The sequence below is a fragment of the Molossus molossus genome, unplaced genomic scaffold, assembly GCF_014108415.1.
Source record: "Molossus molossus isolate mMolMol1 unplaced genomic scaffold, mMolMol1.p scaffold_m16_p_6, whole genome shotgun sequence".
Taxonomy (NCBI): domain Eukaryota; kingdom Metazoa; phylum Chordata; class Mammalia; order Chiroptera; family Molossidae; genus Molossus; species Molossus molossus.
In genome coordinates, this window is record NW_023425399.1 from 1,358,399 (window position 1) to 1,372,012 (window position 13,614).

At 60.5% G+C, this 13,614-nt stretch overlaps 1 protein-coding gene across 1 annotated transcript in view; it reads left to right on the top strand.

Moving 5' to 3' along the window:
- TAF4 (TATA-box binding protein associated factor 4) overlaps positions 1–7,476 on the top strand; it is a 53,119-nt gene extending 45,643 nt beyond the window's left edge. The window contains 1 exon segment of the mRNA XM_036245433.1: positions 6,171–7,476. Within this exon segment, the coding sequence (XP_036101326.1) occupies positions 6,171–6,338 (168 nt within the window). The 3' untranslated portion in view covers positions 6,339–7,476.
- The last annotated feature ends 6,138 nt before the right edge of the window (positions 7,477–13,614 follow it).

Genomic DNA, 13,614 nt, shown 5'->3' on the forward strand with positions numbered 1-13,614 from the left:
GCCCCGGCCTGTGCTGCCCTCGTTGCCCATCCACTCTCTGACGTGCTGGTGTCGCTGTGCGGCTGTGGCTAGTCTGCCGGGCCGGGTGCATTGTGGAGCCAGGCTGCTGGCGCGGGAGCGTCTGCCCCCTAGTCTGCCGGGCCGGGCCGGGTGCATTGTGGAGCCAGGCTGTTGGCGTGGGAGCGTCTGCCCCCTAGTCTGCCAGGCCGGGCCGGGTGCATTGTGGAGCCAGGCTGCTGGCGCGGGAGCGTCTGCCCCCTAGTCTGCCGGGCCGGGCCGGGTGCACTGTGGAGCCAGGCTGTTGGCGTGGGAGCGTCTGCCCGTCGGCAGTCATCTGTTACTGCTCTCTGTCTGGTTGCTCAGTGCCCGGCTCCGGTCACTGCTCCTGTGTCCTTGCACACGACCCTGCTTTCTGAAGGTTCCTTCCTTCCACACACTGCAGACCGTTCCAGGCTCACCTTACACTTTTCTTGCCGTAACTATGGGATTGCTGTCTGTCCGAGGAGCCCTGCATTCCCTTGTTGGAGAGTCATGTTTGGGTCCCCAGGCTGGGGGCCTGGGTGAGCTTCCAGCCCCGGTGGGTCCACACGCACACACCCATCCGTGTTCTGTTCCTGCCCACGTGTACCTTGTGCTCGCACCTTAGGCTCCTGTCTGAGACTATGGGGCTCCTCCCAGCTGCACCTCCTTCCTCTGTGGGAGCCCGGTGCCCGTCACCCCGTGGGTTGACTGCCTTGTTGGGTCCCACCGGACAGGTGCAGGGTCCAGACCGCTCAGCCCTGTGGGAGGCCGTGTGCCATCTGGAGTGTGCGCTCTGAGCTCGCTTTCTGCCTCTGCTCTCACAGGACGGGCGCAGCCCCCGAGCCACTTCCGGGGCTGGCTCTGCGGTGTGGGGCGTTCTCTGCTGCTGGCCGTGCGCCATCGGGGCTCCCCGCGTCGGGCTGGTCTTCACGGCTTGTTCTTGGGCGAAGCACTGCCGCGGTCTGACAGCTGTGACCTGTGGGCGCTGCCCCGCCTGCCTCCTCCTTTCCCTGGGCACTGGGTGTTCCGGGGCCTCTTCCTTCTGTCCGCAGTCTGCCGCTTCGTGGGCTGCGCTCTGGGGCTCACTCAGCGTCATCCCCAAGAGACCCTTCTCGTGCTCGTCCCCACACACTGCTTCCCTGCCCGCCCTCCCGACTCTCTCTCTCTGGCCCTCCCTCCTCTTCTCTCTCCCTCCCCCACTGCCTCCCTGACTCTCCTCCCCTCCCCTCCCCTCCTCCTCGCTCCCCCATTCCCCCTCCACCCCTCTCCCTCCCCCTCCCTCCCACCCCTCTCCTTCTCCCTCCTGCTCTCCCCTCCCCTCTCCCTCTCCCTCGCCTTCCCCCTCGCTCCCTGCACTGGTGATGCTGTGCTGACCGCCTTGTGCATGTGCACCTTTGTGGTGTTGGGGTGAAGGTCAGTGCACAGGTAGCTTTGCCAGGCCCTGCCAGGCCCCTCCAGGATTGGTGTGAGCTGGCGTGCCCCAGTAGTGGAGGAGAGGACCCCCAGCTTCACCAACTGAATGTCCATCATAGTTCTTGGCGTCCCAGATGGATGGGTGATGTGGGGACTGTGCTGTGGGTGCTTGAGAACAAGGCACACTCCTGGGATAGAGTGGAGAGTGAGACAGGTTCCCATCAGGTGCCTGTTGCCTGGCGGATGCACGGGCTCCTGCGCCTGCCGGGCGTGTGTCGCTGCTGTGACGGGCGCGGTCCTCTCTGCCTCACTCCTCCTGCGGCAGCTCTGTGGCCTGCCCCTCGTGTTGTATCTTCCTTGAGCATCGTGATGCTCAGCGTCCAGGGCTAGAGGCTCCTGCCCTCAGTCGGGACCTTCAGCCCAGGGACCCTCAGCCCGGAGCCCCCAGCCCAGAGCCGCCATCCTCCTTGGTCTCAGCCTTTCTGACTCCCAAGTGCAAGGGTCTCATGCAGCCCATGGTTGGGTCTCGTTTTATGAGCCAAGTTGAAAATAGCTAAGTTAAGCCCATTCACCTTTACTGATATGACCGACATCTGATCTTGAGTTTGTCATAATGTTTTATGAATTATATGTGGTTTTTTTTCAAATCCTCACCTGAGGATATTTTTCCATTTATCTACAGACAGAATGGGAGAGAGAGAGAGAAACATTGATGCGAGAGAGATGTATTGATTGGTTGCCTCCTGCACAACCCTGACCAGGGCCAGGGACTAACTGCAACTGAGGTACGTGCCCTTGACTGGAATCGAACCCGTGACACTTTGGTCCGCGGGCCGACACTCTAACCATTGAGCCAAACCGGCCAGGGCTGTAATCGTATGTATTTTTATATCTGCTGTATTTCCCTGGGAGATGTGTCCTTTGCTCTTGAATAAACGTCTCGTTGGCCTCCCCACGGTCCGTGACGTGCCCTAGAGATGACTCCTGCACATGGGCGTTTCTCAAGCGTTTCGTCCTGGGTGTTCCCGTCACTGTGCGCTCAGCTTCCTGGTTCCCGATCTTCAGCCTCAGCAGTGGCCGTGGGGCCGGTGGGCCCGCTCTCTGCCCTCCCCTCCCTTCCCCGTGTCGCGCAGGCCCCTGCTGCCTCGCTGCCCACCTGCGGGCTCGGCGCTCACTTCTGCCTCCCGAGCTGGGCATCGGGCACGGCTGCACCGCACCGCCCCGTGGCAGGGCCTTCCCGTGGCCTCGGGCGCAGCCCTGCGTCTGTAGGTTGAAGCGGTGGCTCTGTCCTGAGCCGGAGGACAGCCCGCTGGGGGAGGTGCTGGCGGCTGCCGGCTTCCTGTGTCTTGGTGACAAAGAAGCCTGGCGCAGGGCTGCGCTGGTCCTCGCGGCCGCCTGTCCCGAGGCCCGGTGTCCACGGTCAGTGTCCCAGGGCCCTGTCCAGAAAGCGTGTGCATTCTGTCTGTGGTCTGTTTCTGGAAGGCGCCTGGCTTGTAGTTTCAGTTCTGACCTGTTCGTCCTCTTCTTCAGGGCCGGTGCGTCCTGCCCCCGTGTCCAGCGCCCTGTCCGCCGGCGTTCGCTCCTTCCCCACCCGCTGGCCTGCAGCTCTGAGCGCGCTCTGCTGGGCGCCTCGAGGGACCTGACGCATTTCTGAGATGCTTCTGTGTTTTCGTTTTTGCTTGTGTCCAATCACTCTCATTTCCTTCTGTTTTTCAATTTACTGCTTTTGTAATTTTTGAGTTTTTGGTTCAAGGAAATTCTCCTGTTCTCAAATGCTTACGTTGCTTTTTGGTGGTTGTTGAATGTGTCCTCGTACAGTTTCCTCGCTGTTCCAGACGGAGTTGGCCTCTGATGGTGTGGAGTCCGTGTTCTGATTTTCCCAGCGCTGCGCTGGGCTCCGTCCTGGTGTTTCCAGGACGGCTGGGCTGACGGCGCCCTCTTCTGGCAGCACTGCGAAGTCCGCGGAGCCTGGCAGGGTTTTTGGTTCGGTTTGGCTGTGGGAAGGGGTGGTCGAATGTCCTGTCGGTGACATCTTTGCTTGCAGGACCTTGACCTGTGTCCAGTCCCCCGTTTCCAGGCCCCTCACTCTTTTTTTTTTTTTTAATTTTTTTTTTTCCTCACCCGAGGATATTTTTCCATTTTTTATTCAGATAGAGTGGGAGGGAGAGACAGAAACATCGACGTGAAGGGACACACCGAGTGGCTGCCACCCGCACGAACAACCAGGGCCGGGGACAAACTGCAACTGAAGTACATGCCCTTAGCGGGAACCGAACCCGGGTCTCTCCAGACCGCAGGCCGATGCTCTAACCGCTGAGCCAAACCGGCCAGGGCCAGGCCCCTCACTCTTGCACAGTCGAGGCACGTCCAAGATCACTGCGTCGGCCGCAGCGCCTGCAGGGCAGCAGAGCTGCCCCCCTTGGGCTCTGTTATCCTGGGTCCTTTGGCTGCGGAGGGCGGGGCTGTCCAGCTGCGCTGGGCCCCCCCTCCAGAGCCGGACAGCGAGACAGTGAGCACCTGCCCTCCGCCTTGGGGAGAGATGGGAAATAACACTGCCCGTGTCATTAGAAGAAGTCTGCGCATCAAGTAGGATATCTGAGCACAGGGCCTTCCTGAAAGTCCGTAGAGGCGTGGATGCTGGTTTCCGTGGCGTTGGCCTTCAGAGCCAGGCCCAAAGGAGCTGGGAGGCGCCCGCCGTCCTCACAAGCCCTGTGGACACTTGCTATCAGGATTTTTTATAACAGTTTTGATTTCTAAAACATTGCATGAAGATATTTCTTTTTAAAAAAGAAATATACTTGACTTAGCTTTTTTTTTAAAATAGGTTTTTATTGATTTTTTAGGGAGAGGAAGAGAGGGAGAGAGAAAAATTGATGAGGGAGAGAAACACTGATCGGCTGCCTCCTGTACGCCCCCTCCTGGGGATCAAGCCCACAACCCCGACATGTGCCCTGACCGGGAGTCGAACCAAGACCTCTCAGTCACGGGACATGCTCCCTCCACGGAGCCAGACGGCGGGCTCGACTTCCAGACGTAGGGTAGTCTCAGGCATGCGCAGTGGCTGCTCTCCACGTGTGTGACCGGGCTCCCGCGACGACGGTCTCGTCGCCCCTGGCACCGCGCAGGTCCCACAGCGCTGACGGCATCTCTGTGCTGCTCGGGACGCCCCTGTGACCTGCTCGTCTGTAGCAGGAAGTTCGCACCCCCGTGGCCTCACAGGCCTCGCCTTCCCCAGCCCTCGGGCACCACCAGCTCGGCCTGTGTCCAGGACAGAGTTCGCTTGTTCTGTGCGTCTGAAGACACTGTGCGTCTTGATTCCTGACTCCACGCCCCTCAGGTTCAGGCCTCAGCCAGCGCCTCGGCCTCCGCCCGGCCGGAGCTGCCTTCCCGGAGCGCAGGCAGGGCGGGCGCAGTGTGGGCGGCACGCGGCCGCGGCGTGGGCGGTGTCTGCTGCTCTGCGCGCCCGGCTCCTGCCTCCTGCGCGCTCGGGAGGTGGCCGCGTGGGTGCGCAGGTGCGGCACGCCCGGCGGGCCTTCCCAGCTTTCCTGCCCCAGACGGCGGCGTCTGCTCGGCCGCCTGCCCCGAGGGCGGCGTGTCCTCCGAGCTGCGAGGTGTCGAGGTGTCGGCGGCCTTCCAGGGCCCCCGGCTCGGCCGCCCCACTGGGCTGCTGTGGGGGCGCGGAGAGCCGCCCAGAAAGCCTGACGGTTCTTTCGGACAGGAAAAGGCAGTCACAGGAGGGCCGTGGGGTAGGGCTGTGGGGGCCCCGGCGGTGCACAGAGCATGTAATTTACTGTGGAAGGAGTTCCTGAGAGCCGGGGCGGCCAGGGCCCCGGACGGCTCGGGGAGGGGAGCGTCACGGCCTCGCCTGCCACCTGCTGGCCGCGCGCAGCACTGCGGCTCGCCCCTCCACTCCCGCCTTAGCCTGGAGAGAACGCTGTAGAAATCAGTCCCACCTGGTTTTGCACTTGAAATACACACGCGCAACTTTAACCATCAGACACAGACGCTTAGTTTTCACTCCAATTGGAGACACGAGAGCCATCCCGTGGGAGTTGTGTGGTTTGGAGACCCGGACGAGCTGAGACCAGGATGCGGCCGTGGAGGGACGTGGGAGATGCTTCCAGGAGAAGCCCAGACTCGTCTCTGCAAGTGCCAAAGTCTCAGACCCAGCACTGGTGCCTGAGGTGCAGGCGCCTCCCGCTCTGACCAGCAGGGAGCCCCCTCGTGTCCACGAAAAGCTGTGGCTTAGCCAGCTGACCACCAGCCTATCCGGTTCTGGAATTCAGACCTCGTGGCTTTGGGAATGTGCCTTTGTCAGTGAAGTGGGGATGACACACTGGCCCCCAGCATCGGCCCCCCTGAGCTCCAGACAAGTTGGGGTTGGGGACCCTGGCTGCATGTCCAGGAGCCGCTCTGGCATCCCCTCAGGCAGCCCCCTCTCCCCTCCTCGGGCAGCAGGGGCCTCAGTCTGAGCTCTGGGCTCAGTGCTCCGGAGCGCGTGCCCGGGAGCACGGCCCTGCCTCGCCCTCCCTGTGGGGACTCGGAAAGCTCTTCAGCCCAGGGCCTGTGCCCACCTGCTTTCCTCCACAGTCGGGGCAACTTGGGGCACCACGGGAGATTCGGGGGCCCCAGGCATGACTTCCTGGGGCTCTCACCTGGCCCCACCCTCTCTTCCACCCCGAGTCCTGCTCACCTCTGCGCGCCACTAACTCGGCTGTCTTCTCCTTTGTCACCAGGGGTCGGGCCCCGGCTCTGCGGTCCCAGGCAGCTCCGGCGTGGGAGCCCCCAGACAGTTCGCACGGCAAAGGATCACACGGGTCAACCTCAGGGACCTCATATTTTGTTTAGAAAATGAACGCGAGACAAGCCATTCACTGTTGCTCTACAAAGCGTTCCTCAAGTAGCACAGGATGGGTGGCATCTCGTGGAGACGCCTGGGGACATTTTTATATATTTGCAGATCACGCCTTTTTGTACCAAGCAAATGGGATATTGTTTGAAAAACAGCCACCTCTTTGCAATGGAACTGTTTTATATTCCTGTTTCTAAGTCAGCTCTTCAGTCCGGAAGAAAACAAGTTTCTGTAACAGAGAAAACAGAGGCCCATGGGCACTCTGAATGGACAATTAAATCTTAACTCATCTTTGATTGAGTGGCCTTCTTGCCAAACAAGCCATATATTAAAAAAACTGACGGAATCGTTTAGCAAATAATTAGCTGCCCTCTGTCACCTCCTAGCGGTTTTTACATTATTTGTGCATCTGGTTTTAGTTCCACCCACTCACTGCGTAGGTGTGTCTGCGAGCCAATGACCTCATTTCACTTATTTTATTTTTGCATCAGTCAGTTGGCAAAGCAAACTGATTTTTAGACCATATACCCCCAGCCCCTTGCCCGGCACTTGGGGTGGTCACTGTCCTGCCTCTCGGGCCGGCCCTGGCGGCTCCTGAATGTGTGGTCGGCATCTGTACAAATGCATTTTATTTGCTATAGTTTGTAAAGCTGTAAAGTTAAAGAAATGAAAACCTTTTCAGCATAAATATATTTTACTTGCACTGTGTTTTTTAGCTAAAAGTGAAAACTTAGATGAAATAAAATCAAAGTTGAGAAGAATCATCAAAAGACTGTTTCTCAGTGTGAATCAAGTGTTGAAAAATGGTCGGTGTATTTTGTCAGTAATTGTACATAACTTTGGCACATAACATAAAAACCTATGTAAACTATAATTATTTTGCTAAGAGACTGTATGCGGCTGTGGGCCACTTTACAGATGTCCAGAGCAAGCCCTTCTTTGTACCTATTTTTTTATTACAAATATACTAATTGGTTCTTTATATTTTCAGAGGTTATTGTATTAAATTGCCTATTGATAGTACTTTTATGACTGTAAATACTTGGGCTTTCTCCGTGGGACCCTCACGGCAGACTTTCATCCGCACGAGGGAGCTGAACGAGCAGTATTTTTTACCGGCCCTGAGACCTGTTACACTTACTTTGTCTTTTAGGAAATCCCCGTCTTTCCATTTTTTCATGTAAATTTTGCACAGTTACTTGTTCATATGTAAATATTTTACTTTCAGAAAATGAAGTTTTTAATTGCTATTGTTTTATATAGGGTTGAAAGAAAATTAACTCCTTTATTAAAAACAAATTTATCTGTATCTGTTTTGCCTATTTTTCCCAGTTTCACTTTTAGATTCTGCGGCCAGAGACCCAACCCCGGTTCTGCTCAGGTGCTGATTTAGGGGCTGCTTGTTAGAATCAGTCCCTGAAACCCAGTGACCTTGGTAGCAGCGGCCTCACCTGCACGGACAGGGCGGCCGGCTGCCCAGTAAGGCCTGGTGTGCGGCAGGACGGGCCAGCGCTGTCTGGGTCACCCCACCGGACACGGCCGGACCTGTGCTGTGTGGACACTGGGGCCCCTGTCTGTGCAGACAGCTGGGGCACAGCTGGTCCCGGCCAGCTGGGGGCCTGGGGTGGGCCCTGGTGGGTCCACACACGCACACCCGGTGAGCCTGCTGGGGTGGCCTGGACGGCCCAGCCCTGATGAGGACCCTGGATCGCGGAGGAGGATGGGGTCTCGGGAGGAAAATGGCGCTTCCTCCTGCCTCCGCGTGTCCGGGGGTTCAGGTAGGGCCCCACTGGAGGCCCAGCCGCCCACGCCCACAGCAGCGCCGCCTCCCCGCCACAGATCGCCCTCGGGTCGCTGGAGTGATTGGACATGGTGTCTCGTTTCCACAGTAACTTTTTTATTATTATTATTTAAAAAAAACTTTTCCTTTTCCTTTATTGATTTGAGAGAGGAAGGGAGAGGGAGAGAGAAACATCGATGGAAGAACGAACATCGACTGGCTGCCTCCTGCAGGGCCCCCCACTGGGGATGTGGCCCACACCTGGGCGGGCGCCCTGACGGGGAGTGAACAGCGACCTCTCGGTGCGGGGTCCCGACGGACCCCACATTAATTTCAGCTGGTTTGGTGGGTTTATTTACAAGTCACTCGGAGCCGCTGCTCAGTGTGGTGCCTGCTTGGCGGGCGCAGAGGCTGCGCAGCTGAGCGCTGCAGACGGGGCGTAGACAGCAGACACCCCCCAGTTCTGGGTGTCCGAGGGCCCGCGTGACAGGTCGCGAGGGGCCATCTGCTCCAGGCCCTCCCCCCGCTTGGGGGTTGGCGGCACCTTGGACGCGCCCTGGCTTGGGAAGGAAGCATCACCCCGTCACCTCTACGTGGTGGTTTCTCCGCGTGTGTGTGTGTCTGTGCGTCTAGATCTCCCCTTTTTATATCCACCGTGAGCCTCAGAGTCCCGCGTGGGGCTGCCGCGCCGCGGTCCCGGGGTGCAGGCTGCCTGGGGACCGGGAGGGGCCTCGAGCATGCTGAGGGATTCACGGTGCACGGCGCACGTCAACTCCAGCCGCGCTCTGTATACACGTGCACTTGGCCGCGTTAAGACGTCTCGGTAAGTGTGAGAATGAAAAGTAAAGCGTGTTCCAGTGTGAAGACATCTGGGTGGGACATGGTGAAGGTGGGCGGGGCAGTGCGGGGGTTGGCGAAGGTCCGGGGACAGGCACAGGGTTTCTGGGGTGCTCTTGGGACCCCTCCCCAGCGTGGGGGTGTCTGTCGAGGGCGGGCTGTGCCCAGCCCGGGTGAGACAGCTGTGGGCCATGGGGAGGCTGGGGCCAGCGCGTCCCTGGACCTGCAGGGACTGCTTTAAGGGTCGAGGCCGCCAGGTGGCCGCCAGGTGGCAGCGTGGACCTTCAGGACCTGGGCTTACCTGGGGGACGGGGTACACTGGGAGGGGAACACAGGGAGGAGAGCTGGCTTGACATGGGTGGGGACTGGTGTGGTCTGAGCAGACCATGGGGGGCACTGAGGGGCTTACCGTGGGGGGACGGGATGGGGGCAGGAAGGGCCCAGACCGAGAGTCTGGGCAGGTGGGGTGCGTGGGGGTTGGCACACGGGACACATGGCAGGTGGAGCAGGTGGGAGGGGTCCAGTCCTTGAGCATGTGGGGGGCCTGTGGCACTTGGAGCTGACCAGCTCTTCCTGCTAAGGGAGGGGCACTGGGGTCCGAGTCAGCACCCCGCCCTCCTGGAGAAAGTCCCGGATCCGCCAGCGGCCATGGGCCTCCCCTCACTTCCTCTCCCGCTCCCCCCTCACACCAGTGGCCCTGACCCCAGACTCGTGCTTCCCGAGAGCCCAGACCCCAGTTCCTTTTTGGGGGGCAGAGGTGCAGATTGGATGGGGTGTGGCATTACAATCTCTTGACTTTTCAGTGTTGACAGTGGTGGTTGGTTGAAAAATGGCCCCCAAAAGATAGCAGTTCCCAACTCCCAGAGCCCGAGCTGTAGCTCTATTTGGATAAAGGGTCTCTGGGTGTGGCCAAGTTACGGATCTCAAGGTGAGACCCTTGTGTCTCACCTGGTGGGCCCTGAATCTCGTGACAAGTGTCCTTACGGAGGCTGAGGGAGCGTCGAGAAGCCACATGAAGACGGACAGAGATGGGGTGATGCGGTCACAGCCCAACCTGGGGCGCCAGTTGGAACAGGCAGGAGAGAGCCTCCCAGTAGCCCCCGAGGGAGCCGGGCCCTGCTCACACCTGGATTCAGCCCAGTGGGCTTCGGGCCTCGGGCCTCCTGATGTGGGAGAGATAAGGGTCATCCAGCACGTCCTTGTGCAGTGGCCGGGAAACTCCCCCAGCACTTAGTTCACATCACGGTGAACTGGAGAGAACAAACCACGGCTGGGACTGGGCCCGCCTGGGGCTGGGTGCAGGCCCAGTGAAGGGGGCTCAGGTTGTCACCAGGCCAGAGCCCCTCAGGGACTGGCATTCCCTCCTTTGGCTTCCTCTCTCGGTGGCCAAGGCTGGTCACGGCTGGGTGGCAGGGATGGGGGCGGGACGCACCCCAAGGGGCTTCTCCACTGTCCCCGCCCGGCCCTCCCAGCAGGCCCAGCTGGCCCGAGTCAAGGGCTCCTGACCCCAGGCCTTAGTCCCGATGGCAACTGTTCCCTAAGTTTAAAAGGCAGGAAAAGGCGGGTGTCTCTAGAGAAGCAGAGGTCACTCCTGGCTCCAGGTGGGGAGAGCTCACCCTCCGTCCTGGTCCCTGGGGGCAGTGTGCTTCCAGAAGTTTCTCTGCCTCCCCTCCTTGCATCACCCCAGCGTCCCTTCATGGGGACTGAGCCGCCTGCTCTTCTGGGACCCCTGCCACTCCAGGTGACCTTGGAAACCAAGAGGCCGTTGGAAAGCCCAGCAGTCCTGCCGAGAGGTGGGGACAAGCTGGAGGAAATATTCAAGTTAGAGCACGTAAATGTCAAATAAGCAAGTTGTTTTAAGGGACCAACAACATGGAGAGTCCGAGGACCACAGGAGGGTCCTGGGCAGGGAAGCACCCCCCACAGAGGAGTCTGAGGACTCAGCACCCGAGGGCCACCCACCCAGAGGAGCCGGGGCGACTGCAGGGCCTGGGTGCCCCCCCAGGGCCTGCTCAGCAACGAAGGCCAGGAAGTGCTGTCCTTGGGCCTGGAGCTCCGCGGGGCCAGACCGCAGCCCTCTCGTCCCCTTTCTCCAGGTAAGTTTCCAAGCAGACACTTTGTTCCTCAAGGGGCCCAAGTTCCTGCGGGCATTTTCTGGAGCCGCGCACTGTGGGACCCGAGGCGGGAGGGTCAGCACCGCGGACAGCGCCCCGCAGCCGCCCTGAGCTGGCTGCCCCAGGTGAGTGCGTGCGGCGGCCAGGCTGGGGGTCGGTTGGGGATGGTCTATGCGTGTGGAGGCTTTGGGGTGTGAGACAAGGCACGTGGGTTGGAGGGAGGGCGGAGAGAGAGGTCTGTCCATGAATGTGACCTGTCACTTGGCCACACCCCACTGCCTCTGCCCTTCCTTGAAGACTAATGCCATCCCGGTGATGTAATGCTTGGGAGGTCACCAGCCCCCAACAGTTTCTCCTCATTTCCATACGACCCCCAAGGGCTGAGTCAAGACAGGGTATTGCCACGTAGGCCTACAGGAGGCCACTGGCTGGGCCGCTGGCGCAGCCCGGGGGGGGGGGGGGATCAGGGCGTGGGGGTGTTTTTCAGGTGTTACAAGGTGGGCCTTCTCTGGGAACCTCTGGGCTTGGTCCCCCTTATGGAGGGGCTGGTGGCACCACTCACTCTGCCACCACCACGAACCAAGGGACCAACCAAGGCCCCTTCCCTCTCCCATGAGGCTGCTTAAAACCGAAGACTGGAGATTGAGGGAGGCCCCCACGCGTGCCCTGCTCCACTCTGGGTGCTGTGGGCCAAGTCCCGGTGAGCTGGCCAGCTAAGGCCGGGGCCTTGGTCTCTGCCTGTGCCGCTCAGGGCTGTCGTGAGAGCCCGTGAGCCATGGATCAGTGCGTACGTAGCATGTTCCTGGGGAGGGTGGCCCACAGGCGGAGTGGGAGTCAGAGCGTGTCTCGAAAGGTCACTGTGAGATGCTGCGTCCGGATCTCCAGTGGGGCAGATATGTGATGACTGTGCCCGCTCCCATTTCCTGCCCGCACGGTATCCACTCAGGGGCATTGCCCACACCTCCGTCACCGTCCCCCAGCCTGGCCCTGGGTGGTCAGAGGCTGGGGCAGCTCCTGGGGCTGTGTGGCTTGAGCGGCATGCTGTGGGGCAGACCAGGGAGGGACGTGTGTGTGTGTGTGCGTGTGCGTGTGTGTAACAGAAGCTCCCAGGGCACCAGGGTCTGGGTGAGATGGGACAGGACGTGGGCACGTTGAGTGCGTCGGTTAAAATTAGGGTTGGAGTAGGAGTTCATGTCTCTCTTTAAAGCAGTTCCCAGATGGACACCCAGGACTGGGGTGGTGGTGTCCACCCCTCAGCAGTAGCCGCCCGCATCGTGGCCGGGCGTGGCAATCTCTGTGACACCTGGACCTGAACCCTGGGCGCTCCTCGCTTGGTCTGGAGTTCTCCCTTATCACAGCCTCCCCTCCCGGTGCCATCACACCGAATCCGTCCCCACCCGGCCTGGCCCTGCGGCTCAGACCACACGCTGCTGTCCCATGGGCATTTGCCCTTGGGTGTCACAGGCTCCGGAGCCACAGGCAGGTCCTTCCCACGCCGGGTCGAGTCCTGCCCCTCCCCCCCAGGGGTAGTCAGTCCACTGCTGGTCCTCCCCAGTCTCCCTCCATTTCCACCCGTGGCCCACTGGGCGGCTGCCCCACCCGCACGACCACCTCCTCTTCCTCCGCCCCAGCTCCCGGTCCGCTCTCCGAGTCTACCTGTTCTGAGCAAGCCCGTCTCCCCGTCAAGGAGACTCTCAGGGCTGTTCCCCCCCCCCCCCCCGGTCCCGAGCGAGGCCAGCCTTGATTTCCTCCAGGAGACGGGCGCTGGACTCATGGCTGGGGCTGCCCTGTGCCCATGAAGGGTGGATTGTGTCACTGTGTCCTGGGCGGCCCCTCGTGCACCTGGGCAGCTGATGCCCCCTAGCTGGCTGGAAGGATGGGCTGTCACCTGGAGGGGCCACAGAGCATCGACAGCTCTGAATACCCCTCCCGGCGCCCCACATGCCGGGTAGTGCCTGTGACCTCCGTCTGGTGAAATGACCCCAGAGCAGGCCCCTGGGTATCAGGGAAGGGGCGTCCCGGCTGGACTTGGGGGTTATTTCGGCCGGGCCCCACCTCTGGGACAGCCGGCCCTCTGCCGTGGGGCTGGTGTGCACCAGCAGACTCTGCCCCCAGGGCCTGTCCCCCCAGCCAGCAGGGAGCAGACCACTGCACTTGCCTAACTGCATGTGATGAGCTGCTTGCACCCTCAGAATTAGCAAGGGGCTTATTGAGCCTGTGATGAACGGCACCGTCCTCAGTCCTGGTGACTGTTTGTGCCCAAGGGAAGGCCTGGGAGGGTGCTGGGGTCAGGAGTCAGAAGGACCAGCTTGGGGTCTGACCGTGCCACCTATAAATGGGGTCACAGGGCAGCCTCAGCCTTCCGAACTCCGTTGCCCAGAGGAGGGCGGAGCCTGTGTGGGTCCAGCCTCCGCACTGGCTCGGTGGGGCTCCTCCAGCTCAGACTCAGGGTGGGCCAGGCTGGGTCACGTGACCAGGTGGGGCCAATCAGAGTGCTTCCAAGGACAGCTGCGCCTGGGGGTGTGGCGGGTGCAGCCACCTGTCTTTGGGTTCACAGACTGGGGTGAGGGAGGCCTGAGAATTGTAAACGTGACCAA